Genomic DNA, 26,099 nt, shown 5'->3' on the forward strand with positions numbered 1-26,099 from the left:
TTTCTTCTTCTTCTTCAGTTCTATTTTGTAAAATGATTTAATTGGAGTTTGCCAAAATGCACCTGAAAGACTCTCAGACCACAAGAAACAAAATTCTTTTGTAGGAAACCAGGCCAATACCATCCCTAAAGTGATGCATGGTGGTGGCAGCATCATGCTGTGGGGATGTTTTGCAGCGGCAGGAAATGGGAGACTAGTCAGGATAGAGGGAAAGATGAATGCAACAATGTACAGAGACATCCTGGATTAAAAAAAAAAAAAAAAAAAAAAAAAAACTGCTCCAGAGCGCTCTTGATCTCAGGGGCGACAGTTCATCTATCAGCATGACAACAACCCTAAGCACACATCCAAGATATCAAAGGAGTGGCTTCAGGATAGCTCTGTCAATGTTCTTGAGTGGCCCAGCCAGAGCCCAGACTTGAATCCAATTGAACATCTTTGGAGAGATCTGAAAATGGCTGTGCACAGACGCTTCCCATCCAACAATGATGGAGCTTGAGAGGTGCTGCAAAGAGGAATGGGCGAAACTGCCCAAAGGTAAGTGTGACAAGCTTGTGGCATCATATTCCAAAAGACTTGGGGCTGTAATTGATGCCAAAGGTGCATCAAGAAAGTATTGATTAAAGGCCGTGAATACTTTTGTACATGTGATTTCTTAGTGTTTTTATTTTTAATAAATTTGCAAAAAAATAAAAAAAAATTCACATTGTCATCATGGGCTATTGTGTGTAGAATTTTGAGGACAAAAATGGATTTATTCCATTTTGGAATAAGGCTGTAACATACTAAAATGTGGAAAAAGGGAAGCGCTGTGAATATTTTCAGGATGCACTGTAACATAATATAGTGATAGAAACATGAGACATGGAACACAGCATATATTTACATAACGGATTCAAATTTAAAATGGATTGTAAGATAAAATTTATAAAGTGAAATACGCTACCCAGAAAAACAAAACACATACTGTACAAATTAAATAAATATACAGAGGCTCTGTGCTCCTATGTAAATACTCTGATATGAAACAGCTATGAAAAAACAAAGTCATACAGCTCATCTAGATAAACATCTATCCAAATGGGTGTAAACAAAATAGAAACACGCTTCCTGCCTGTCTTTTTTTATAATGGTGTCTCAGTAATATAGTCCATGTGTCCAGGACTAACAGAAAAAGTGCTCTGGATAGCTAGGATAATTTTTTATCATTCATGAATGTACAAATCATCTTATTAATGTACTGTCTTTTGAACAAAATATCTGAAACCAAAAGTTTTGTCCAAAAGCAAAAATTTATTCAGTTCACAAACAGAAAACAGACTGATTCATCTTGAATTTACCATTCCTCCATTAACTGAGTGTGTGGATGTCATGTTTTATCCAGTAGAATCTGCATTATTTCATGCTTTATTTCAGTTAGCTTTAGTTAGTTTGCAGAAGTGAGTTACAGCGGCACACATTTTAATACAGGCTGTGGTTTGGTCACCTAAATCCAAGTTAAGCATTAGTGGATGTTTCTTGCAGCAGACAAACTATTTCATGCATATCTGCGAGAATCAACTAAAACATGTTTTATGTCACATATCAGAACTTCAGGGATGTAGGAGTTTTTTAAAAAACAAAAAAAACACAAAAAAAAAAAAAAACACACACACACAACAAACCTGAAAATCTGGATCAGAGGTCGTACCAGGAAATCAGAATTTAACAGACATGGCCTCTCCAAGACAAGGAGTTAAATGTACATTATCACATTGGCTGTTGAGTGTATCATGACGAGAGGCGCAGCTCCCCAAGACCAAATATTACCAATTACCCAGAAAAAATTAAATCTCAGTTTGAGTTGTTTTCAGGTAAGTAAGCTAAGGTTTTATTTCATACAGTCAACAAATAGATCAGAGATAGAGTCACAGTAGAATTAAACACAAGAATAATATAGTTTGTACATTTAATTAAAAATCTGTTAATTTATATGTACAAATTAAGAAATAGATTTTGTATTTGATGACTGAAACTCCTTTAACTACAAGTGCTTATAAAATACAAAAATACGACAAAAAGATCAACTTCATATTTTAATATTAGTTCAGTGTAAAAGCTTTATTCTCTGAAACTCAGTTTAGTTGGTGTGTAAACTGGCTGCCTTCATTTGCTTACAGCTTCATCTCTGGTCTTTGTCAGGCTGTCTTCAGGAAGAACAGTGGGAGCATGCTCAGCAGGAGCAGCACAGCTGGAGCAGAAAAGACAAAAAAGGCATTAAAGTTAAATGTAAAAGTTATACCACACAAAGCACTGTTAAAGTCGTTAAAGCGATTAAAAAAAGGCAATTAAAGTGCAGTTGACTTTATTGTAGGTCTCTAGAGGTGTACATCTACTGTCTATAATTTGATGCAGTATTTTTTTGCAGCTCGTCCCTGAGCTGTCACCTTATCGTGGTGAAGGAGTTTGTGCGTCCTGACGATCCTAGCGGCTATGTTGTTGGGGCTCATGCCCCTGGTAGGGTCACCCATGGCAAACAGGTGTCTAGGGGAGGGACCAGATGAAGTGCGGCTCAAATCACCCCTATAATGATGAGAAAGCAAGGACCAGGGTTTCCCTTGCCCGGATGTGGGTCACCAGGGCCCCCCTCTGGAGCCAGGCTCGGAGGTGGGGCACGTAGGCGAGCGCTTTGTGGCCGGGCCTTTGCCCATGGGGCCAGCCCGAAGGGGTGACATGGGCCTCCCCTCCTGAGGGCTCACCACCTGCAGAAGGGGCCATAGGGGTCGGGTGCAGTGTGAGCTGGGCGGCTGCCAGAGGCGGGGACCCTGGCGGTCTGATCCTTGGCTGCAAAAGATAGCTCTAGGGATGTGGAAGGTCACCTCTCTGGTGGGGAAGGAGCCTGAGCTGGTGCATGAGGTTGAGCGGTTCCGGCTAGATATAGTTGGACTCATCTCGACGCATGGCTTGGGCTCTGGAACCACTGTCCTTTGGAGGGGCTGGACCCTTTTCCATTCTGGAGTTGACCTTGACTCAGGACGTTCTCAATCCCCCCAACACGTCTTCCGATGAGGAAGCAGAGTCTGTGGTAGCTGGTGCTGGATCTCCCACCTCTGGGGCTGAGGTCGCTGAGGTGGTTAAAAACTTCTCGGTGGCAAGGCCCCGTGGGTGAAAGAGGTCCGCCCAGAGTTCCTTAAGGCTCTGGATGCTGTAGGGCTGTCTTGGCTGACACGCCTCTGCAGCATCACGTGGACATCGGGGACAGTTCCCCTGGACTGGCAGACTGGGGTGGTGGTCCCCCTCTTTAAAAAGGGGGACCGGAGGGTGTGCTTCAACTACAGAGGGATGACACTCCTCAGCCTCCCTGGTAAGGTCTATTTAGGGGTGCTGGAGAGGAGGGTCCGTCGGATAGTCGAACCTCGGATTGAGGAGGAGCAGTGTGGTTTTTGTCCCAGCCATGGAACAGTGGACCAGCTCTACACCCTCTTCAGGGTCTTTGAGGGGGCATGGGCGTTTGCTCAACCAATTCACATGTGCTTTGTGGACTTGGAGAAGGTATTCGTCCATGTCCCCCAGGGACTCCTGTAGGGGGTACTCCGGGAATATGGAGTGCCGGACCCGCTTGTACGAGCTGTCCAGTCCCAGTACGACCGGTGTCAGAGCTTAGTCCGCATTGCCGGCAGTAAATCGGAATTGTTAGACTCTGCCAAGGCTGATCTTTGTCACCGATTCTGTTCATAACTTTTATGGACAGAATTTCTAGGCGCAGCCAAGGTGTTGAGGGGATCCGGTTTGGCGGCCTCCGAATTGGGTCTCTGCTCTTTGCAGATGATGTGGTTCTGTTGGCTTCATCGGGCGGTGATCTTCAGCTCTCACTGATGAAACGGCTGGGATGATAATCAGCACCTCCAAATCCGAGACCATGGTCCTCAGCCGGAAAAGGGTGGAATGCTCTCTCCGGGTCTGCAATAGGGTCCTGCCCCAAGTGGAGGAGTTCACGTATCTTGGGGTCTTGTTCACGAGTGAGGGAAGGATGGGGCGGGAGATCAACAGGCGGATCGGTGCCGCCTCTGCAGTGATGCAGACGCTGCATCGGTCTGTCATGGTGAAGAAGGAGCTGAGCCAAAAGGCAAAGCTCTCGATTTACCTGTCGATCTACGTTTCCACCCTCACCTATGGTCACGAGCTGTGGGTAGTGACCGAAAGAACAAGATCGCGAATACAAACTGCCGAAACGAGTTTTCTCCACAGGGTAGCCGGGCTCTCCCTTGGAGATAGGGTGAGAAGCTCAGTGATCTGGGAGGGGCTCAGAGTAGAGTCGCTGCTTCTCCACATTGAGAGGAGCCAGATGAGGTGGCTCGGGCATCATGTTAGGATGCCTCCTGGACGTCTCCCTGGTGAGGTGTTTCAGGCACGTCGAACCGGAAAGAGGCCCCGGGGAAGACCCAGGACACGCTGGATGGACTATATCTCTCGGCTGGCCTGGGAACGCCTCGGAATCCCTTCGAATGAGCTGGTGAATGTGGCCGGGAAGAGGGAAATCTGGGTTTCCCTGCTTAGACAGCTGCCCCCGCAACCCGTCTCCGGATAAGCGGCAGAAAATGGATGGATTTTTTTAATCAATTGATGCTTTCAATTTACTTTTTGTCCACAATTTTAAATATCTCTCTTTGACTTTTCTATTTCCTCCTAAATCCATCAATCTGAACAGTTTTACTTGAACTGGTGTCTTTGGAAGAGGTGAGGATTATTACCAGGAGTACTCCTGATAAGGACATTAAACAATTACTGCTACTCTGAGTTGTCCTCAGAATATTCCTCACCTCTTTTGAACATTTTTATTTTATTTTATCCCATTGTCAAAACCAGATAATCTTTTTCTTCTTCTTTTCTTATTCTTCACTTCTACTTTTGTGAAATGATTTAACTGACCCTCATACAATTTAAGTTTATTGCCCCAGTCACTATCTCATTGTGTCAAAGGAAAAATATCTTTTGAAACAAAAAATGCACTTTGATTGACAGAGGGAAGGGTTTAAGATGGCATATGGCAAGATAGGCGGTAAGTGATGGAGCATACACACGTGGACAAAGTTGTTGGTACCCTTCGGTTAATGAAAGAAAAGCTCAATGTTCGTAGAAATAACTTGAATCTGACAAAGGTAATAATAAATAAAAGTTCTATGAAATTTAACCAATGAAAGTCAGACATTGCTTTTCAACCATGCTTCAACAGAATAATTTTTAAAAAAATACTCATGAAACAGGCCTGGACAAAAATGATGGTACCCCTAGAAAAAAAAGAAAATAATTTGACCAAAGGGACATGTTAATCCAAGGTATGTCCACCAATTAGCATCACAGGTGTCTACAATCTTGTAATCCAGAGGTGCCCAGCTCCTGTCCTCAAGGGCCACAATCCTGCAGGTTTCTGATATGTCCCTGCTCCAAAACCACCTGACTCAAATTGATGAGTCATTGTGCAAAACCTAATAGGCTATTGGATCTATTTCATTTGAGTCGGGTGTGTTGAAGCAGGAAACACTGGAAAATCTGCAAGACAGCGGCCCTCAGGGACCGACATTACACTGTTAATGTGGATTTACGCATATTTTGTGTATTGTCCATTTAAATTTACTGAATCCCCTTGAAATTGAGCATCTTTGGGCATAGATCTTAAACATGTAAGTACATAGTTTACCATTAGAGTGAAGGTTCGTACCTGATGAAGGTGGTGCTGTGGTGGCAATATTGCTGGTCAGGATCAGGGGGTCAGTGGTCAGGGAGGCAGTGAAATTCCCAACACTGTCTGAAGATAGTGTTGAAACAAAATGGTGTCACTGTTATGACATTTTATTAAAATTATGGTCTCAAATATGTTTATGTAAAACAAAAAAATGTATGGTGGAATGCTGTGCCTTACTTCCATTTACAGTTCCAGACCCAAGGATGATGACATATGTGGTATCACTGGCACTCCTGGTGTTAGAGGCGTTCAGATTTGGAACAGTGAACCCACACTGAATACTTGAACCATTTACTTTGCCTTGGATCTGTGTTACAGTCTGAAAATGTTAAATGAAAGGAAAAGCAGAAGGACATAAAGAACATTTAGTTGATGAATGAAATATTTTGCCTCATGTTTTACATGGAGGATAAATCTGGAGAGTGTTAATTTCACATTTCAGTGAAGTGGAGGCCTCACCCTGTCTAGTGATGTGAGCGTGTTATTTATGTTGTTTCGAGTCTGTGTTTGGAAGAAAAACGACCCACTGCTGTTTTGAGCACAGACAAAGAGCATCGAGGTACCCTGAAAAACAGCAGCAGTCATCAAAGGTTGAGCTGGATCCTCAGAGTGAACACAAGGAGGAAAGTCAACATCACGTCTCTGTTAGAGTCAAGTAAATAAAATGAGGAAGTACTGCACATGATACTTGAGTTTCCAACCTTTCCAGTTTTGTCCGTACTGTACATATCTACAACATCATGTAACAGACAGCTTCTTTCTTCATACTACGCCTTCACATTGTTTTTGAAAGCCTTTTAGTTTGCATGATATTTGAGATATACAAAGCTAAAACATATTTGACTGTTTTTTATTTTCCATTCCTTAAAATTAAATTTAGCTGAGTACATTTTAGTTAAAAACAGATATGTTGAAGGAATATAAATGATTTGTATTATTTTATAAATATTTTGTTGGATGAAACTAATGCAATGCCTTAATCTTTTACTCTAAAAACAGCTGTTTAATTTGTCAGAGATTACTTCTAAAGTCAATTTTTAACATTTTAAGTCTGAAAATATCAGTAACTGTATCAAATTCAACAAATGTTTGCATGTGTGATTTTTGCTATTAATCAAGATACAAGTTGAAACAACATGGACACAACAGGGTGCGGCATTAAAAAGTGACGCTGTGTGAGTTTAGTTATTAATAACCCTGGTACAATATTTGCTGGGTGTATATTATTAATGCTTAAACACAGATCGTACAGACTGGGATGCTCCTGTGCATGGTTAACTCGCTGTTAACACCACATGGGATAACATTAAATCTGATCTTAAATCCCCAGACTTTTAAGAGTCAACTGAAAATTTGTTAGTGTTAGCATGAACATTTAGGGATTTAAACAAAAAGGCAAATGTTGAATTATGAAATTTGACATTTTTTTTCCCCATCATTTAAATTTATATCACTTTTGATAAGAGACATTTAAATTTAAACTTTAACCTCATTAAACTTTAAAAAAAAACTTTAAACCTTATTAAACTTTCCACCTCACCACCACCACCACCAGACAACTCAAACTGCTAACTTTTACTTAATCATTAACAATGTCTTTTACTTAATTTCACCACACAATTCTCTTTCTTGTTAATTTGATATTACAGTTAAAACACTTCAGATTTTAAGGAATAGCAACTTGATTTCAACTAAAGTGTTGTGTTGTACCACAGATGCATTCGAGGTGAGCCCCAGAGCGATGAATCCAGAGGAGTTTCCACTGAGCTCAAAGGCCATTTGGGTACCATTTGGAGGCGTTGGGGTGCTGGCATGCACAGATCCAAAAAGACATACGCCATTTCCTGCAGGGTCACAGCTATCCGGTATACTCACACACACTTTGGTGACTGCACACCCTGTCCGTGTAATGCTAAACTGGTAGACAACATAGAAACCATAACAATATATATATTAGTGCTGGGCAATGATTAAAATTTTTCATTTCGATTAATTGCAAGACATGTTGCGATTAATCGCGATTAATCGCATTGTTTCGCGGAAAATGTCTCTTTCCTTTAAAAGAAGGCCTATGGCTATATAAAGAAAATGTAGTAAATTTTGGTTTACAAACACTACATCAGGGGTCTCCAACCTGCAACTCTGGAGCTGCAAGTGGCTCTCTGGACCTTCCACAATGCCTCTAAATACGTGACTAAAATATTTCTTTAAATTTGTTTTTCTTGTCATTAAGTTGGAAAGCAGGGACTTTTTTTTTGTGTGTGTGTGTCTATCCTCTTTTTATAAAGATTTTATGTTTTTCTTTATTTTAAAACCTAAAAATGGAAATAAAAATGTGGTTCTTCATGAATAACAAATTTCCTATGGTGACTCTTCATTAAAAATATATATATTGAGTTGCCTTTTTGAAAAGACTCGTAACATTTGCAGCTCTAAAGGAGTTTTATATAGCTGGCTGAGGGAAAAATGGCTCTTTGGTTTGGAAAGGCTGCAGACCCCTGCACTAAACACAAACAGATTTAGCAGTTTTCTCTTTAAACAGCAACAGTTAAAATATTTCTTTGTATATATTTATAAAATCAAATATTTATGACAAAGAAGGATGAATATTTAGGATTTACTAACTAATAAGGTAAAAAGTCAGCAGGATTAATTTAAAGCTGTGAAGCTGCTTCCTTCTAAACACAGAAGGAACAATATGTGATGAATATCAGCATCAGGTGAACAGACAGAAAGCAGGATTAGAATCTCACAGCTTCTAGATGGTGAGGAGATAGAAATATTCACAATATGCACAATAACTTCCATCCATGCACCTTCAGTGTTTCATTATCCAAATTTCTGGCCTATAATTTCTCGAACCTTTCATTCTTAACTTGACTGCACCTGCACCTCCAGCCTTTGCTACCGGGAGTTAAGGGGTTAACATCTCGTTTCCGGTCTTGTATAGAGAAGCGTTTCCCTGTCAGGATATGACCCCTACCCCGGCCCATGGGAAAAGAGAACTAACCTGCGGATTAGCTGCAAATGACAAATCTGCATTGACGCCTGGTGCTACAAAAAGCATCACTGTGGTGAACAACAGGATCAATGTTTGCTCCATTTCTGCAAAGATGAAACACATTGAGACAGAAGAGTAAATGTAAATGAAGCAGATAAAAAAAAACTTACATTTTTCTTTTGCAAAATTTTAAAGATAAAAAGTTCTAGACTTTTTATGTTAAAACTTTTTTTAATTTAACATTTGAATGAATAATTTCAGTTCCATATAATATAATATATAATAAATTCCATAATTTCCATATAGTAAATTAAAGCAATATATATATATATATATATATATATATATATATATATGAGAAATCAAATTAAAACATATTTTATACTATAAATAGTAGTACCAGTAGTACCAATTTGTCAGACTTATTTAAATCTTTTTTCCAAATGATTAATACTATTTTTCAAAGTATTAAATTTAATTTAAATTAATTTATATGCATTAAAAAAATTAAGCAAAACTGACTTTCTATAATCATACAAATAAATAATGAAAACCAACCTCATGTGTGATTAAGGTTTAAGAGACTTACTTCGGTGCTGTAAAGGTTAAATGTTGACCTGAAGGAATATTTGATGTAAAGTTTAGCTCTTTCAGCTCCTCTGAGTTTGATCCCTGCAGGTGCAATATTTATATTAGCCCTGACGCAGGAGAGGAGGAGGAGGAGGAGTGTGTGTGACCATGCATGTTCACTTTCCTTTCCTTTCCAATTCATTAATGAGACGATTAACCTGAAACTGGTATGCAGTTAATTTACTGCTCTACTTCTACCGCAGTCACAGTCCACACAGCCAAAACCAACATGGAATCAAAAAGAAAAACCGAACTGGGAGATACTCCTACTTGTAGTATTAGTCGGCTAAAGTAAGGACATCATAAAAGGGAAATTCAGCAAAATGCTTGCAAGCCGTGATAAAAGAAACACATGGAAGGAAATTGCAAAACAACTAAATGCGCCTTAAGCCTTTCTCCTCTAACTTACCTGACTCAAATGAAAGGAATCCTACAGCCTGTGAAGTTCTGTGTAGCAGCTTATTAATTGGAGTCAGGTGAATTAGAAGAGAGACACTAAAAACCTGCTGGATTGCAGCCCTTGTGGCACCGAGTTGAATAGCCCTGCTCTACAGGCACCTCCTAACCACTTATGACACCTATGGAGGTCTCTTAAATATGTGGAGGAGTAGGAGTGATTCTTAGACTTCAGAAAGTTGATTGAAACTGAGACTGAGAGTAGGACTAAATTCCACAATTTCTCAGCACTTAGGACTAAAATGACACTCTAAGATGCTTGATAAATAAGGCCCCAGGCTTTTATGTTCATCAGTGTTAAAAGATGAAGAAAGACAGGTGTGCTTCAATCCCATCTGGCCAGCTGCAGGTAGAGAGTGAGGAGAAGTCGACTGACACCAGGAAGTGCTGGAATGCCAGGGAGACAGGGCAGAACTTGGAGGATAAGATCTTATCTTAAACCTGGTGAAGGCACCTTACGGTCATGGATATCTGCACAATGTTGTTCAGACATTTCTGCAAAGACATGGATGGACTAGAAAACAAAGTCACCGTGATGAAAAGAAATCCCTTGACAACCATGTCCAAGTACCATTAAAAGCCCAGCAGCGAGTGGACGTTGTTCCTCGGAAGTATTTCACATAAAGTTGATATACTTTAAGTGGAACTGGTTTTGTAGGAGAACTTACTATTGACTTGGATTTCTCTGCAGCAGCAGCTGTTTTCTTCCTCTTTAGATCAGCTCAGTGTGAAAATTGACTTTTGTGCAACATATATCTGATGCAACAAGACCCTGTTCAGCTAATCATTTGTTGTCGTCTTGGCAACAAAGAAGTGGAGACAGTTGATGTCATGATCATTTTGGTGTTTGGGTGAAAATTAAATGTCCAGTCCGTCTGTCCACAGAGTGTGTGAACGAGGACGAGATCCTCTCTGACTGTGTTTATGCTCTCTGTCACTTCCTCTCTTTTGACTCTCTCTTTTCTCCCTCCTCTTCACCTTTTCCTACTCCTCATCACCTCCTGCTCTCTCAAACTGTCCGCTCTATACTCTGCTCCCTCGTTTCTCCTCTCCCCTCTTTCTGAGCTCCTCGTGTCCTTTCCTGTAATGACTCCTGACTTCTTCCTCGCCGACTGCGTCTCTTTCCAAACGCTCTCTTCTCATCTTTCCCTCCTCATGACCTTGATGTGATTCTTTTCTCCCACTTGAGTTTTTATTATTTTCTTTTTTCATTTCTTTGTGTCCCTTTTCTCCTCTCTCTCTCTCTCTTCACCATCTCTGCTCTCCAGTCTTTCAGTCCTCTTTCCTCCTTTCCTCTTATCAGCCAACTGTCTTGTCGCGCTCTCCATCTTTGCGACGGCTTCCTCTCTCTTCCTCTCTTTCTCTTGTTTCATGTTTCTCCTTATTCTCTGTCTTTCTTGCTCCTGCCTCATCGTACGTCTGCCTTCTGCCTCCTTCTCTTGTTTCCTTTCTGACATCATCCTTCCCCTCATCCTCCTTGTTGCTTCTTCTTTCACTTTCCCCCTGGGTTTTGTCCCACCCTACATGGGTTTTTAAACTCCTATCATCTTGTTTTGAATCTCCTGAGCATTTCTTGGGTTCATCAGGCTTTTTTTCACTCTTCTTTCTATCCTTTTCCTTCCTGTCTGTGTTTTTATTTGTATTCTTTAGTCTTGTCTTTCTTTTCTGGTGATTATAGTCTGTACTCTTTTAACATAATATGTGACCCTCACATAGCCAGGATCACAGAGATCACCATTTCTGATATGGTGAATCAGAATATGTCTTTACTGCACCTGCATTTTAATGAACTCAGACTCAAATACAAGTGTTTTCAAGACTTTGCTTTACTTGGCTTTTGAGACGTACATGCAGAGAACTGTACACTGTTGCCCCCCTGTGGTCACAGATTCTGATGGGTCACAGGTTTTGCTGCAACACCGGCACATATTGACCCCAAAAGTATTGTTTTTTGGACGCCGTAGTAATAGCAACGCTACATCTATTAGTCTCTTGTTAATCAGATCAATGTCACTGTAACATGAAGCTAAAGAATGACAAATGCTGATAACAGACTATTTCAGTTAGATATTGTTTGCCTTTATTTTATATAACTGTTCAGTATTAATGAGGTTTGCTAGTGACAAAGCTGTAAAATCTACTAGTTATAAGACAGCCATCTAGAAAGGCAGATCAGGTTCAGATATCTAGTGAGAGTAAAACAGCAAAAGGAAGCAAAGCGAAATCTTCCCTAAATCATTGGTGCTGTGCAGACGTTGGAGACACAGGTCTGATCATTTAGGGGCCATAAATGTTGTGAGAGAAACTATGAACAGGTTCTGAGATACAAATAAGGGGAGCTTTCCTCTTTAACAAAGAAGTTTACATGTGTTAGAAAAGATTTATGGTTCAGCTATGCAGGGGTGGGTCAGGAAAAGTTTTGATGGGGGCCCAGGCAGGGGCACTGACCAGGAAAAAAGGGGGCACAAATGATTTAATTTTTATATTATATTATAAGGTCTTGGTTTTATGTAATATTGAACTGATTACTACAACTAAAGTGGTCAATTAAATTTAAAAAAGCAAAGAAAACCCCAAGTGAGCATTGTCTTGCTCTTTCCTTTGATACGATACAGTAAAAACAGGCATATTTCAGGCATAGTTGCGACTGGTGATTAATCGTGATTAATCATGGTTAATTAATCTGATTAAAAATTTGAATCAGTTGACAGTCCTAATATATAATTGTATATATATATATAGGAGAGGTGCATAGGACCCGAGCTTGAGATGAACAGGAGGTTGGGTGAGGGAAGAGCTTTTTATATACTTCCTTCCTAAAGCTTTCATCCTGCAGAACGAGGTTTGTGAACTCATTATAGACCATACCACTGCAGTTATCCATTACATTCTGCTTATTACCAAAGTATAGTGGTTTCTGCTGCTCACTCACTTGCATAAAGACTTAAAAAATACAGATGGAAATAAAATGTCTTTCTACACTTTAATTTTACATTTACATTAACCATAAACTGACAATGTATTGCACATAGTTTTCCGAACATTTAAAAAAAAAAAAAGAGAGGAAAAAAATAAAAAGAATTTAATTTCTGATCACAGAGCATATTCAGGCTGGACAAGAAACTTTGATTTTGAGCAGTCATCAGACACGCCTGTCTTCCTCACTGTGAACACAAGGCCTGGATTTTGCTTCTGTTTATCAGGTCAAACTTAGCTTGGATAAAAGTGGACACATGATTTCTAATAACAATAATTTCTTTTTTGTTAAAACATTCCACATTACACAAAGTCGATTGACAGCATTCTTAAAAAAAATAAACAGCCTTGTGCAGCCTTGACAGCCAAACCTCAGCTGAGGAAACAGGCTAATGTTACACTGTAATTCTAAAGAATTATAAATAACTAATAACTATTCCCCTTCAGGATATCCATGGAAGTCAAAGCTACTCTTCATGGTTTAAGGGAAGATCAGAAAATATTTACAGCATATTTTTTAATTAAATGTTACTAAATTAAATTTCCTTAAACCCACTTAATGAAAGAAGCACAGCAGTTTCAAATAATGGCACCACTACCAGATATGCAAGTATAATATGCTATAATATAAAATATTTTATTTTTAGTAATTTAGTCTCTTCCTGGCCTTTTATTTTGTTTGGTTTTCTTTATTGTTTTTCTCAATTGCTAAACCACTAAACCTTATTATCTAAACCCACTGATTGAATCAGTCACTCTTTTGGTAAAACCATAAGCATTTCTCATGTGTTTAGACACAACTTACCAACACACGTTCATTGTGATGCATCTGTGTTGCATAATGGTAAGCACACATGGCAAAGTCAAACACAATTAAAGCACAGGTGTCACTGGCTGAACACAACAACTCAAAACTGATCACACTTGTGGCCAATGATGTGAAGGAATATATATATATAAGCCTGTTCAGAGAGTGCTGGTTTGTGATCCACTACAATGGATAGAAATCTGAGAGGAGGAGTAGTTTGTGTTGTTTGTGTGAGAAGTGGTTGAGGTTGTCCGCGAAGACAAAGAACACTAATATCTGATGAAATCAGATCTACTGTGATTGACCATGTTCTTGTCTACAATATGAGCATGAGCGAGGTTGGACAAAGGGTACAACCAAACATCAGTAGATTCACTGTGTCCACCATAATCCAAAGATTTAGGGAACAGGTAATTACCTTTTTTTTGACATTACAGTATGTAAATGTTAACAGTAATTACTATATGACTATGCTATATACTGTACCACAGTATACTGTAAATAAATATATGTTTCAGTACATCACTGTGCCGATGTACTTTAGTACTGTAATGGAGGGTTAGTTTAACTGTTTGTAGGCCTAGTAATCCATGTATATTTCTGTAACTGCATGTTCTCTTTTTGTAAAATTGAAAGACTGCCACATGGGGGTGGGAGGACAGGTATGTTCTCCCCATACCAAGAGACCTAATTGTCACTATGGTCCATGAGAACAACACCATTAAACTGTGTGAAATTCAGCAGAAGATCATTAAGGAGCATGTACATTTTGAGGGTATCAACAGTGTCAGCCTCTCTACTGTTGATCGTGACCTCATGCGCAACAAATGGAAAGACCCTATGAATACATCTACATGGATGAAGCTGGGTTTACTGTTATCTCGTCAGGAGAAGGAGAGGCCGTAGTGTGATTGGCCAACGGGCCATTGTTGGCATCTCTCTCAGCAAGGTGGCAATGTCACATTGTGTGCTGCCATGAGCAATCATGGGGTTGTCCGCTGTCCCGCCAACCTACGACCCTACAACACCTGCTCCTCATTTTCCTCAGTCACATGTGAGATGCTCTGTTAGGGCAGCAGGATGAGCATCCCTTGTTTTGAAGTCCTCTAGCCTGACCCAGTATGAAGAAATGATACTGTGGCTGAGTAATGCACTTCTCATTTGTATATGTGTTCGTACTTTTATTTTTATGTAGGCTTACTGCATACAAGTGATAAATGCACAGGTTATTTGTTTTGTAACATGCATTTAGCCTACAGTGAACAAACTTTTATTTCTACAGCGTCATGTCCTGAGTATTGTTTTTTTCCATTTTTCCCTGTAGCGTTAAGTGACTGCTCAGTTGTGTTTTTCATTTTGATTGACTCAGGGCACGATTTGACAACAGTTCAGTTTTGGGAAAGATTTTGGAAGATTCTGAGGTTTTATGAATGTAGTGTGGAAGAAATTTTACTTATTATACTCTGTATATAATATTATAATCACACCTATAATTACTTCGTTTACTATATTAATTTATAAATTGTATTTACACTGATTGTTACTATGTTACACTTTTTACGTTGTGCATTTTTAGTCATCATGCTTTAATTTACTTTTAAAGTTTATTCTCTTCATATACATGCTCTGTTAAAAAGTTCACTACGAAGGTAAGGTGACCTTTTTCTGGTCCTTCCTCAGACCCTTAGTCAGACTGGTTCTGGTGGAGACACAACTATGTGAGGTTGTTTTGATGCCAGCTAAGACCCAAGGTCTTCAGGAAGGAGGATTCTTTCTACAGAAATGTATAACTATTGTTTTTCCTCTTGCCTCTCTTTTGACTTCACGTGAGTTAGGACGACCACTCTCATTACTTGCAAGTAATTCTGTATTCAATAATTCTTCTGTAATAAACTTTATATACTTTTACTCATTCCAAACTCTTGGTCATTTTTCTACAACAGTAGCATAAAACTTGGGTTTGGTGTTCAGTTAAGAGAGAAGGAGAGAAGCTTTCGAGAAATGTGTCTTAGCAATAGAGAAAAAAACTGTAAAAGCAACCAGTTGGAAGTGGGAGTTCTTACAGTGTTCGAGTAAAATATGTTCAAAAGGAATTTGCACAGTAAAGGAAAACAAATGAACACTAATAAAAGGTAGCTTAAAACATCAGTACACTGTACCATTGCTGGGCTGGGTCTGCTACAGACCCAGTTCCTGTCAGTGTAACATACATGTGGACATTTAAAAAAATCAGTTCCTTGGTTAAAATGTTCAGATACTTTCCATTACAAGGTTGTAGTTTCCTTTCCGGAATTCAAAATGCAACTTATTGTGTTAAAACTTTTAAGAAATTACCAACGGCCTTAGATGTGCACAGCACTGAAATGTGTTGAAAAAAAGTGCTGAGTTTGAATTATTATTTTTTTTTTTTTTTTTTTTTTTTACTTTTTCATAATTAAGTATAGTTTAAGGCATTTCCTGGTTTATGATCCTTAGTCTCTGTTCTCAGTGTCGCCCTTGATAGCATTTTTTATGCAGTCAATTTCATTTTCTCCTAAACTGTCAGATTTGTTGTCTTTCTCTTTTGTGTCACTGGTCAAAGCTTTGGTATTGCTACCTGTGTTTTCTGGCGTGGTGGAATGGAGCACCTCTCGTATGCCGTTAAGCTCCACCAGACCGTCGTGCAGCTGCGTGGCCACCTCCCTGATTTTGGCAGCAAACTCTGACTTTGCCCCTTTCTTGAGTTCTCTGGAGTCTTTGGCCACAAAGTAGATATCCATGCCTACGAAGAGGCCGGTGAGGACACCAGTGGCCATACTGGCGATCTGGACTGCTCTGGCTGCGGTGCTACCCGCCACGTTTGCGATGTGCACCACACGCATGATCTCATTGGCGTTGATGAGGATGGCTTTTCCTGCCATGGCGCCGTCCATATAGAAACTACTAGTGAGTGCAGGGAAGTCCTGGTTGTATGCGTGTTTTTTCATCTTAACAAGGTCAAACCTACGCAGATTCTCGATCCCCTGCTTGATGAACTTCAGGCAGTTGTTGAGGTCGATCATCTTCTCCTGGTAGTCCTCCACAATCTTCTCCACCTTCTTGCGGTCCATAGAGTTATTGACTTGGTTGGAGATGCCAGCACCAGCTGATGTTAGACCACCTGCTGTGGCAACACCCAGCCCTACCGCTGTCACAATCAGAGAGGTTCCCATTGTAAATGGAGCCAGAGCCAGGCCAGCAATGGTAGCAACGCCCCCGATGGCACTGGTGGAGCCACCGGTGATTTGAGCGATCTTTGTGTTCTTGTTGAACTTGTCCAGGCCGTCGGCAATGCTGTTGAGTTCAATGACGTGCTGCCAGAGGCTCTCAGCGCGCTCTGAGAACAGTTTGTTGAAGACACGGATGCCCTTCTGCACTTTCTCTGCCGTCACAGCAAATGCCCTGAGAAGGGAAAGTTGGGGGAAATAAAACATGTAAAACTGAGGAGAAAGACTTATTTCCAGTCTACCATGCAAAGCGTAGATTGCCATTTTGTTTGCACAAGTTTTAAGATATCAGTGGAGGCAAATATATTTTACCATGTTGTGCCACTGTTTGTCAAACTGCATTTAAAAACAGCAAATCTCTGGTAAACCATTTGCATTTTGATGACAGTCTTTAAATTATTTACACATTCCATCTGTTGATGGGAAGGAGGACATTTTGGATGCAGCTATACAAGCTTCAACTAAAAGCTTGGTTACATACTAAGGAAATTAAAAAATGTATTTTAACAACCCTTATGAGACAAAAAGAAATAATTAAGTAAAATACATTAGCACATATTTGGGCTTTAACTTACTTGGCCTCTTCTTTTTCTGTCATGTCTTCATTTTGTGAAGTGTCGTCCCATGCTGAAAAAGTAAAAAAAAAAAATAATATAGCAACCATGTATATATGCATTATAAAGACAAAGCATGAGGACACAGCAAACCCATATGTGACTGAATTTGAAATACACAAGCATTAATGATTTACACCGTCCATCCTTTTGTGAGGACCCACTTCTTAACATAACTGAGCTTGACATTTGCTTGCTTTTACTTTTTATTCCAGTTTTATGTAATTGTTTTTATTTACACTGTGTAGTGTTTAATTTTGTAGTTGTTTTTGTTGTTTAGCACTTTAGGCAACTGGTGTTACAGTTAATGTGCTATATAAATAAAATTGTGGGCGTTATTTTTTAGTCAGAGCACTAATGGAAAAATTAGCCCTACCTCCCTCCCCATAGTAAAAAAAATCCCTGGATCTAGGTGGTGATCTGGATTACCCCCAAAATATAATAACTTGTTCCTTTATTCCATTTCTGAGATTTCCTGAAAATTTAATCAAAATCCATCCATAACTTTTTGTTGCTAACAAACAGACAAAGAAACGCTGCCGAATACATGACCTCCACCTTCACGGAGGTAAAAAACACCACTGACCTAAATCAAGAGCAAAATAAAATTGTAGCTTACCCTCCACAGCGTTCCACCAGTCCATGAGATTCTCCATATCCTGAAAGACACCTATAGATTATTAAGGGACTGGCATTTTAATGCTTGCTTAAAATAAAGCCACAGATCATTTTAAAAGTTCTCAGACTATTTATATTGATTTTTTCCCCCTTCCCAGAGACCAACCTGACTGTTTTCAGGCTGTAAGGGGTTAATACGGAAGTCCTCCAAATGGTCAAACAGGGACTTGCTGGCACCTTTATTCTGAGAAAAAATAAATAAATAAAAGAGATTACAATTCCAAATCCGTGCCAGGACTTCCCCCCTTCTTTATGAACAAATGTATGGGTCTGCAGTACAGTTAAAGTGTATGTAAGTGAGCCAATTAGAGAGAGAGGTATGCAGCATGCAACAATTCAACTTATCAAGTTATTCTCATTGCCCCTGTTTCCCCTTAATACTTTGTGTTGCGGTTTTTAGCTTATGCTCCGATAAAGAGGATAATGTGTTCTTTAAAAAATATGCCATCAACTTAGTGCTGTTTTTATAAAGGTAAATGATCTCATGCTTCTTTTGACATGTTAAAAAAAGGAAACGGAGAAGCAAGTCTGGTGCACATCGTAGCCCAGTCTTATTTCACAAACACATGTCAGGGTTTAAAAAAAAAGCTAAGAAAAATGTTGATAACAGTAATATCTGAGCTGAGTGGACATCCTGGAGATAAACACCAAATGGCTGGAAGAGCGAGGTTGTTTTCAGGGTGGATGGGGTAGGGAGCTGTGACTGAAACAGACCTTTTGTAATTCTGAACCACAAAGCAATATTTCTACACAATCTGGTTGACAATTACACTAACAGACAGAAAGAAAAGCCAGAATAAAAAATAGCAAACGACAAATATTTTTCTGTCTAGTTTAGAGAAGCAAAGATTGTTTCTTTTTCCTTACCTCCGCTGCACTGCCTCCAGCTGTGTCCTGTACATGCTTCTGAATAACTTTGGTCTGAAATCAATAAACACAAACAAAAACAAACAAGTTTTACAGATTTTAATGATAACTTTGAGCTTTTAGTTACCTAATGGTTGCAAACTGCTCGGCTGTTTTTTAAGGTACAAGTGCTCATATTCATTAAAATACATTTTAAGCAGACGTGTCCTCTGTGAAACTAGTGCAAGGATTTGCTTATACAGTCAGGATCTGCCTGGAATATTAGTCATGCACAATCATAAATATCACTAAAGAAACTTGTCAATACTGCATATTTGTAGTTAACAGCAAGAAAGATACAAATATGAGACAACCTATTAAAAGAAAAAAAAAGTGGGGGGGTGTATTTTCAGTTTTAGTTAATGATTTTTGGCTCCACGAGACAACTCTTGAACCTTGATCCACCTACATCTTGGAAATAGAAGTGGAAGCAACACATTCAGCTGCAGATGATAACTTTCTCCATCTAAAAATATTTCAAATGGAGCAGAAAGGACAATTTATTGTTTTTAACCTAATACTGCAATGATAAAAGCAGTGACTGTTAGCATAGAGATTAGTTCTATATTAACCAGCTCCACCAGAAATGAACTCATATTCCAATACTTTAAGCTTCTCCGTGTGCATTGCTGTCATGCAATTCATTTCCTTTAGTAAACAGGTCAGCTGCACAGAGAAGCACTCCTCACTTACTAACTCAGATGCATATTCCCGCTAAGTGCATGAGGGGATTGGGGTTTTCTGTCTGAATTACACTGATATTTTCTTTACATACATTTACTACCTTCCTGTGGTTCTGGCCCAGAATTCTTCACTAAAACTGGGACATATAAATGTGGTCATCCTGCCCCACACAGAAAGCATTAATGCTTGTTTAATGAAAGCATTATATAGTAGAGACATTTCACACTATTATAATCGTGCCAGAGGACCAACATTTTATGTGGGCAGCTACAATATTTAATGTGTTATAAAGTTTTGATTTATTAACTTTTTCTTGAAATGTAATATTCAAAATGAATGTATTATTGAACATAGATGTGAATGGTGATCAGGGTGCAAAACTTGGGTAAAAATTCTGGTTTCTCCAGTGATATTCAAAGAATATTTTTATACACAAGTCTCCAGACTGAAACGGATTCATATCTGATTATAACTTTTGTCAGGATGAAAGAGGGAATTTGGGCAGTGCTGTGTTTTCCCCCTCTGTGCAGCACACAGATGCATGGTGAGAAACAGGTTTGTACAAGTCAGATTCTTAAAAGTTACCTTGACCTGAGGCATGAAAGGATTTTGTCTCTTGGGTTTCTTGACTTTAGTCTGAAAGGAACAAACAGGATCACTACTTTACTGTTAGTCAAATGCAATCATGATATCATCCCTCTGAGCAGTAACAACAGTTAAATGAACACTTGTTCCTGATAAAAACAATACTTTTAAAAATCATAAAACAAGTTCAACAAGCATAAAGGAAGCTGAGGTAATGTAGCTGACAGACAGACCTCCTCAGTTTTGTCCTTTCCATCCTCTTCTTTCTTTTCTTTTCTGGATGAAGACTCTTTTTCATCTTTCAGTCCTTCATCAGACGCAGCCTGGTGAAAATAACATAGTAAAACCAAAGAAATCAAATAAGCATAAACATAACAAGAACATATATAATCAACATATTTGGTAATGAATAAAGACAATGTTCTAGTTAAAGAAGCCACTTTCATCTACTGGTGCAACACATACACACACAGAAGTGAACACTTTCCCTGGTGCAATAACCTCATTTTTATCTAGTATAATTTTTTAACTCAAATTCTATACAAAGTCATATCTAGCTATTTTTGTCTTTATTTATCTTTATTCTTATTTATCTGTGTGTTGCTCTTTTTAATTCATTTTGCTCTTTTTACCTGTGTGCTTATTTACCTGCTTTGTTTTCTTATGTGCTGCTGGAATTGTGAATTTCCTGAGGGGGTTACCCCAAAGGATTAATAAAGTTAAGTCTATGTCTCTAACAGCCGGCCATTCACCTTGACTGCAGCTTGAGGCATAAATGCATTAATTTTCTTGTTTGTTTTTTTTTGTTTTGTTTTTTTGTTGTTGTTTTTTTGTTTGTTTTTTTTTTTTTTTTTTTTTTTACTTTGTTCCAAAAAAAAGAAAAATGGCAAGACAATAACACATGAAGCAAAAACATGAAACATTTCTTTTCACCAATTAGTGATTTATAAGACCAGTAACTGAGTCAGTTGTCAGCGCTTCAACACAAACTATTCCTTCCTCTGATGTGTATGCATAGTATACCATGTGACTGTTCCTACTCTCAAATACACACATCCTCTTTCGACTTTACTTACTTTCTAAAAAATTAACTATATTTCTTTATCTGCTTTCATTTCTAAAAAAATGTACAAATTTCTCTTCAAACACCCTTAAAAGCAGCAGCCTCCCAGTAGAGTCTTGAGTTTTTCCAGTATGCCACCCAGATAAAAAAAAATAAACATTCAGCTTTAAAGTTTTTATGGAAAATTGTGTACCACATATACAAATTGTGTAAAATATGCATTTTGACTACCTTATAGTGAACTACTTTAAAGGGAAACAATATATTATTACTGATTGTTGTGGGATTAAATTTCCATGTAACATGTTTAACTGAAATGTCCTCTGATAATTGTCTGTGAGAGTCATGCTGTTTGCATGACTTTGGACTTAAAGAGCTGACAAGGAAGCAGGAACTGTAAAAAGTAGATCGAAACGGAGCTGCTGACATGAACACCTCTGGTTTTCACCTGCCAAACATATGTGGGTTCTTAACAACGACTCAAACGCTTAGAGAAAAAAACTCCAAAACTCACTTAGTATAACAGTTGTCTTGGTTAATACAAGAAATCATATTACTCTGCTTGCATGAAAAAACTTTGGGGTTAAATCTAATACTGTGATTTGGAAGTGAATCCTGCTATGATGTCAAGGCAAACTCACCGTTGTGCTCGCCGGACGGTTCTCGTCACCGTCTTTGGTTACAATAGATTCATCATCTTTGGTGCCTTTGTCAGCTGATCGGTTCTGCAGTAAATTTAAGAAATTCATCAGTTTGCTCAGAGGAGATTCAGGTTCACATTTGGATAGTTTCTAAATTAAACCATGATTGTCATCCAAATTTCAGAAACCCTGTTTATTTGATCACTGAGACTGAAGATAAGTACAGAAAAACAGGAGAGACAACAGTTCTTCTGTTACATGCTAGCTGTATATTATTTAAAGAACAGAACTAAAACATCTAATAGATGTAGCAATAAGAACATTCTTCACTGGAGGGAAACCTTTACTGTATTTGTGTTTTTTTTGTTCCAACAGTCCAGTGGACGCTTCCACCAAAGCGAGCAGCTAATGTTCATCAGCTAACAAGACGACCCTTGTACTTTTTACATGTTTAGTTGTTCTTATGCTGCTTTGTTCATCTTCTGAAATCAAACCACAGCAGTTTCCTAAATGAACGAGATCAAGGTATACCTTTGGTGTATACTGGATACAAAAACGCAAAAAAATTGTTTGTCTGATGTTTGGCAAGAGCAACAGGACTTTCGGAGAGATCCCCCTTTTTTTCTCTTAGGGGCTTGGATTTTTCTTTTACAAGTCAAATAATTTTCCCAAAGGTCATCCATATATCTTAAATACCATTTGATATAATTTAGCTATTGCAAATAATTTGAATAGCCTAGTTTGTGCAATACCCCGATTAATATGCTTTAATGAATACTAAGAATTTGCTTAGCTTGAGTATTGAACTATCCCAAAACATGAAACTCTAAACAAGAGGAACAGACAAACAGTTGAGACATTATTTAGTAAATGTTGACCTTACCTTTTCCTCAGGTCTTCTTTGTTGTACGTTGCTGTACGCAGACATCCCCTTCATCTCCTGTAACACAACAGAGCACAGACGGGCCAAGCAGAAGTCAAAACAGTTTTATAGGGAACGCATGTTTCTGAGCAGGAGCAGTGCTTTATTATATGTGAATCTCTTCAGCTGATCTGGGTGGGACTGGTGGTGTTTCACTTCTTTTCTTCCTTTCCGGCGAGATCAAATTACTTTTGACCTGGCAAGGACGCAAACATAGAGGGACTCAGTGTACTAGAGTAGAGAACAAGGAGATTGACTGCAAGCTGGCAGGAGTAGGAGGGGGAAGTGGTAGCATTATGGAAGAGGAGGAGTTTGAGGACTGAGGGTATTTCTGGGAGAAGTTGTTCAGTCACATGTGTGCATGCCGTCAATGAGTCATGAGCAAAGCACATTAGACTGATTCTCCACGGCTTTCTCTCTGTCTTCAGTGTCCTTCTGAGAAGAGAACAGAAAATATTCGTTTTTAAACCATATCAGGCAAAAGCAGATAAACTGCTATGCAGTATTAAATAAAACACTAGCAGCATTAAAAAAAATTCTGGTGTAGTTAATACAATTTTCCATAGCAAGAATTCAGCGTCAAAGTCTCAACAATTGCTTGAGTTGTTTTCTAAACATAAGGAGAAACATTAAGTATGGAAATCTTTCTCTTTCATAGAAGAGAGAAAGAAAAATAGCAAACTAAATAGAAAGAACGCTTCAAAATCATAAGTCACACACCAAATATGAGAAAAGCGAAGATGTAAAGTCTCTGTGATGTGGAGTAAATAAGTCCAACATGCAAAACAACTGATGACCATTTGTGCAACACAGCTTTCATCCCTATCACCATCATCATCATCGTAGTCTCATCACCACCATGATAGTCGGTCATGGTTATCACACCACCACCACCTGCACATTCAACTGTAAAGCTACTTTATTTGTAGAGCAGAATGGATTCGGTTTGGACATGGCTTCAGCCAGGATGCTCTGAGAGGGAGAAGATATCGTCACAAAAAATGTTCAGGACAGAAACATTTAGTTAACTCCTACTTTTACAGAGAATAAACACATCTGTTTAACATCTGGACACAACACAACAAGCAGCTCCATGAGCCAAACACAAGCGGTCAGTTTGATCAAATGAAAAATATAATTTGAAGCAACAGGATTCTCCTTGAAAAAATACAATTTCCTATTATAGATCTTTCTTTGAAATATGTTTTCTTTAAAAAAATAATCATTTGAATGTCCAATAGAATGAAACAGAAGGAGAAAATATGAAAGAATCTGTTTGTTGCTTGATAACTTTTCACTGCTCACAGCTGGAGCCTCATCATCTGATCCACTCTGCTTCTCATGCTGCTTGCAGGAGACAGGAATCATCACTTTATGAAAACACACATGAACATTTTTCCTTTTTTTTCCATTACTCAAGCACCATCAGTTAATTAGTGTAGTTGTCCTTACTTTGTTTGCTGCTTGATATGGATTCATCTTTGTCACTGCCGCCACTGAACTTCATATCTTACCTTAGAGGACTCCTCTGTCAGGCCTTTGGCAGAGTGTTCATCATCCACAGACAAGTCATCCTAAACCAAGAGAGGCAAGGTATGTTAGAATGTAACAACCAAAATGAAAAAGGCTTATTTGTTTTTATTTAAAGATATTCACCATTTTACTAAATAACTGCAAGACCAGCTGTGGGTTAGCATTAATGACCAGCTACAGAAACTAAAGTTACCTAAATGTTTAAGGAGTTAAACACAAGCTGAGAGTGCTTACTGGTTTCCTTTCAGTTAATACTGGCTGAAGAAAGCTGAATATTCGTTAGTAGAGCATAATTAAGGATAGCTGTTGGCACTAAACAGCTAGTAAGATAACTAAAAGATAAGCTAATGCAACAACCATCCTAAAGGAGAATTTTAAAGCCAGCATGCATTTTACTTGTGATGAGCATTAAAAAAATATGAATCTGTCAGACTTAAACATTTTTAAGTAGTTTCATAGTTAATCCCTAAATCCACAGCTTTTTTAGTGTCCTGATGAAATATACCATAAGATAGCACCTCTCCTCACTTTGCACTTGTCTTGGACCAAAACTGTCTGCAGTTCTTCACTTTCTCAAATGTTTTACCTGCGACTGAGATTTGGCACCTTTCTTCTTGAACATGCCAGAGATTCCTCCCTTCTCCCGTAACATGAGTCAGCATTAAATCTATCTCATTCACGTCCACATACAGCTGCAGTAAATTTGTCAGTTTGGGATAAAGGTTGCATCTGAAACCTCACCTTTGTGTAGTTATCTGAGAGATTGTCACTGCTGCCTGCGAGTTCACTAGCTGCAGACAAATTCTCCTGAAGGCGAGAGACAAATGGTGACCATTTAGTGTTCATTCATTCATTCTCATAACTCTACAGAGCCAAGCTTTAACAACGATCCAAAGACCCAACCTGAGATGGTGTTTTAGCTCTAAAAGGATATGGAGACTTTTTAAATGCCCCTGTCAAAATCCCCTCTGACTCCTGAGCAGAAAAAGTCAAAACTAAAGTTGCAGGTTTATCTTAAAGATCCTACTGGTCCCAGAAACATCAGGCATTGACTATTGTGTGTTTTTTGCTTTTGTCTAGTTATATTTTCAAGCTGATTCATAAACCAGCTTTTACAAAGCTTGCCTTATTGATATGCTTGACAAATACCTGAGATGGTGATCTTGCATCACTGGACTTAAGGAACTTTTTAAACATCCCAGTGAACAACCCTCCAGACACCTTGAAATAAAAAGGAAATCACGTAAAATGACATTAGTAAAAGACATTTTTTCCTAAACATGTGTTTTTTTTGTAGCCTTTTCTAAATGAAAATACCAAATCCTTTGAGTTTTAAACTGGTGCAGCTGTCAGACAGACAGGCAGGGATTTAGTGTGTCACACATTTGCCAGCGCCTCTTTCAAATGGCTGATGCATGCAGGTTTTTGATCTTCCAAACAAATACATTAAACAAAACTGTCCATTCATGAGCCAAGTTCAGCACAGTCACCATGGATCACTGGCTAACACCATCAGGGTTATTTCACTATGCAATGCTCCATCCATAAATAGTTTAAAATCACATGCAAACTTTCAACAGTGGTTCTTGTGGACCTGGCAGTTCACATTATTTTAGCCAGTCTTATTTTACCCCC

At 38.8% G+C, this 26,099-nt stretch overlaps 2 protein-coding genes across 2 annotated transcripts; both read right to left on the bottom strand.

Moving 5' to 3' along the window:
- Positions 1-1,273: 1,273 nt before the first annotated feature.
- Positions 1,274-9,410, bottom strand: LOC121644937 (putative ferric-chelate reductase 1). The gene is made up of 7 exons (XM_041993203.1): positions 9,313-9,410; positions 8,733-8,827; positions 7,433-7,639; positions 6,182-6,286; positions 5,900-6,041; positions 5,699-5,785; positions 1,274-2,230 (listed from the first exon to the last, which is right to left on the bottom strand). The coding sequence occupies exons 2-7, from the start codon at positions 8,823-8,825 to the stop codon at positions 2,178-2,180; spliced, it is 687 nt and encodes a 228-aa protein (XP_041849137.1). The 5' UTR covers positions 8,826-8,827; positions 9,313-9,410; the 3' UTR covers positions 1,274-2,177.
- A 3,466-nt stretch (positions 9,411-12,876) lies between these two features.
- On the bottom strand, positions 12,877-24,311 carry apol1 (apolipoprotein L, 1). Its single transcript, XM_041993171.1, has 9 exons — positions 22,893-24,311; positions 22,010-22,093; positions 20,539-20,628; positions 20,306-20,356; positions 18,998-19,051; positions 18,237-18,314; positions 18,072-18,111; positions 17,414-17,465; positions 12,877-17,013 (listed from the first exon to the last, which is right to left on the bottom strand). Exons 1-9 carry the CDS (start codon positions 22,944-22,946, stop codon positions 16,065-16,067), a joined length of 1,452 nt encoding a protein of 483 aa, XP_041849105.1. The 5' UTR covers positions 22,947-24,311; the 3' UTR covers positions 12,877-16,064.
- Between the last annotated feature and the right edge of the window lie 1,788 nt (positions 24,312-26,099).

The sequence above is a fragment of the Melanotaenia boesemani genome, chromosome 8 (genome assembly GCF_017639745.1).
Source record: "Melanotaenia boesemani isolate fMelBoe1 chromosome 8, fMelBoe1.pri, whole genome shotgun sequence".
Classification (NCBI taxonomy): Eukaryota; Metazoa; Chordata; class Actinopteri; order Atheriniformes; family Melanotaeniidae; genus Melanotaenia; species Melanotaenia boesemani.

What these genes read in the sequence shown, in the direction of transcription:
- LOC121644937 (XM_041993203.1), bottom strand. Translation starts at nt 8,825, where the DNA reads ATGGAGCAAACATTGATCCTGTTGTTCACCACAGTGATGCTTTTTGTA. An exon ending in CATTTGCAGCTAATCCGCAG is followed by an intron (nt 7,640 to 8,732) that starts GTTAGTTCTCTT and finishes GTTGTCTACCAG; the next exon opens with TTTAGCATTACACGGACAGG. An exon ending in TCACCTCGAATGCATCTGTG is followed by an intron (nt 6,287 to 7,432) that starts GTACAACACAAC and finishes GCTGTTTTTCAG; the next exon opens with GGTACCTCGATGCTCTTTGT.
- apol1 (XM_041993171.1), bottom strand. Translation starts at nt 22,946, where the DNA reads ATGAAGGGGATGTCTGCGTACAGCAACGTACAACAAAGAAGACCTGAG. An exon ending in ACCGTCCGGCGAGCACAACG is followed by an intron (nt 20,629 to 22,009) that starts GTGAGTTTGCCT and finishes TATTTTCACCAG; the next exon opens with GCTGCGTCTGATGAAGGACT. An exon ending in TACAGCCTGAAAACAGTCAG is followed by an intron (nt 18,112 to 18,236) that starts GTTGGTCTCTGG and finishes GGTGTCTTTCAG; the next exon opens with GATATGGAGAATCTCATGGA.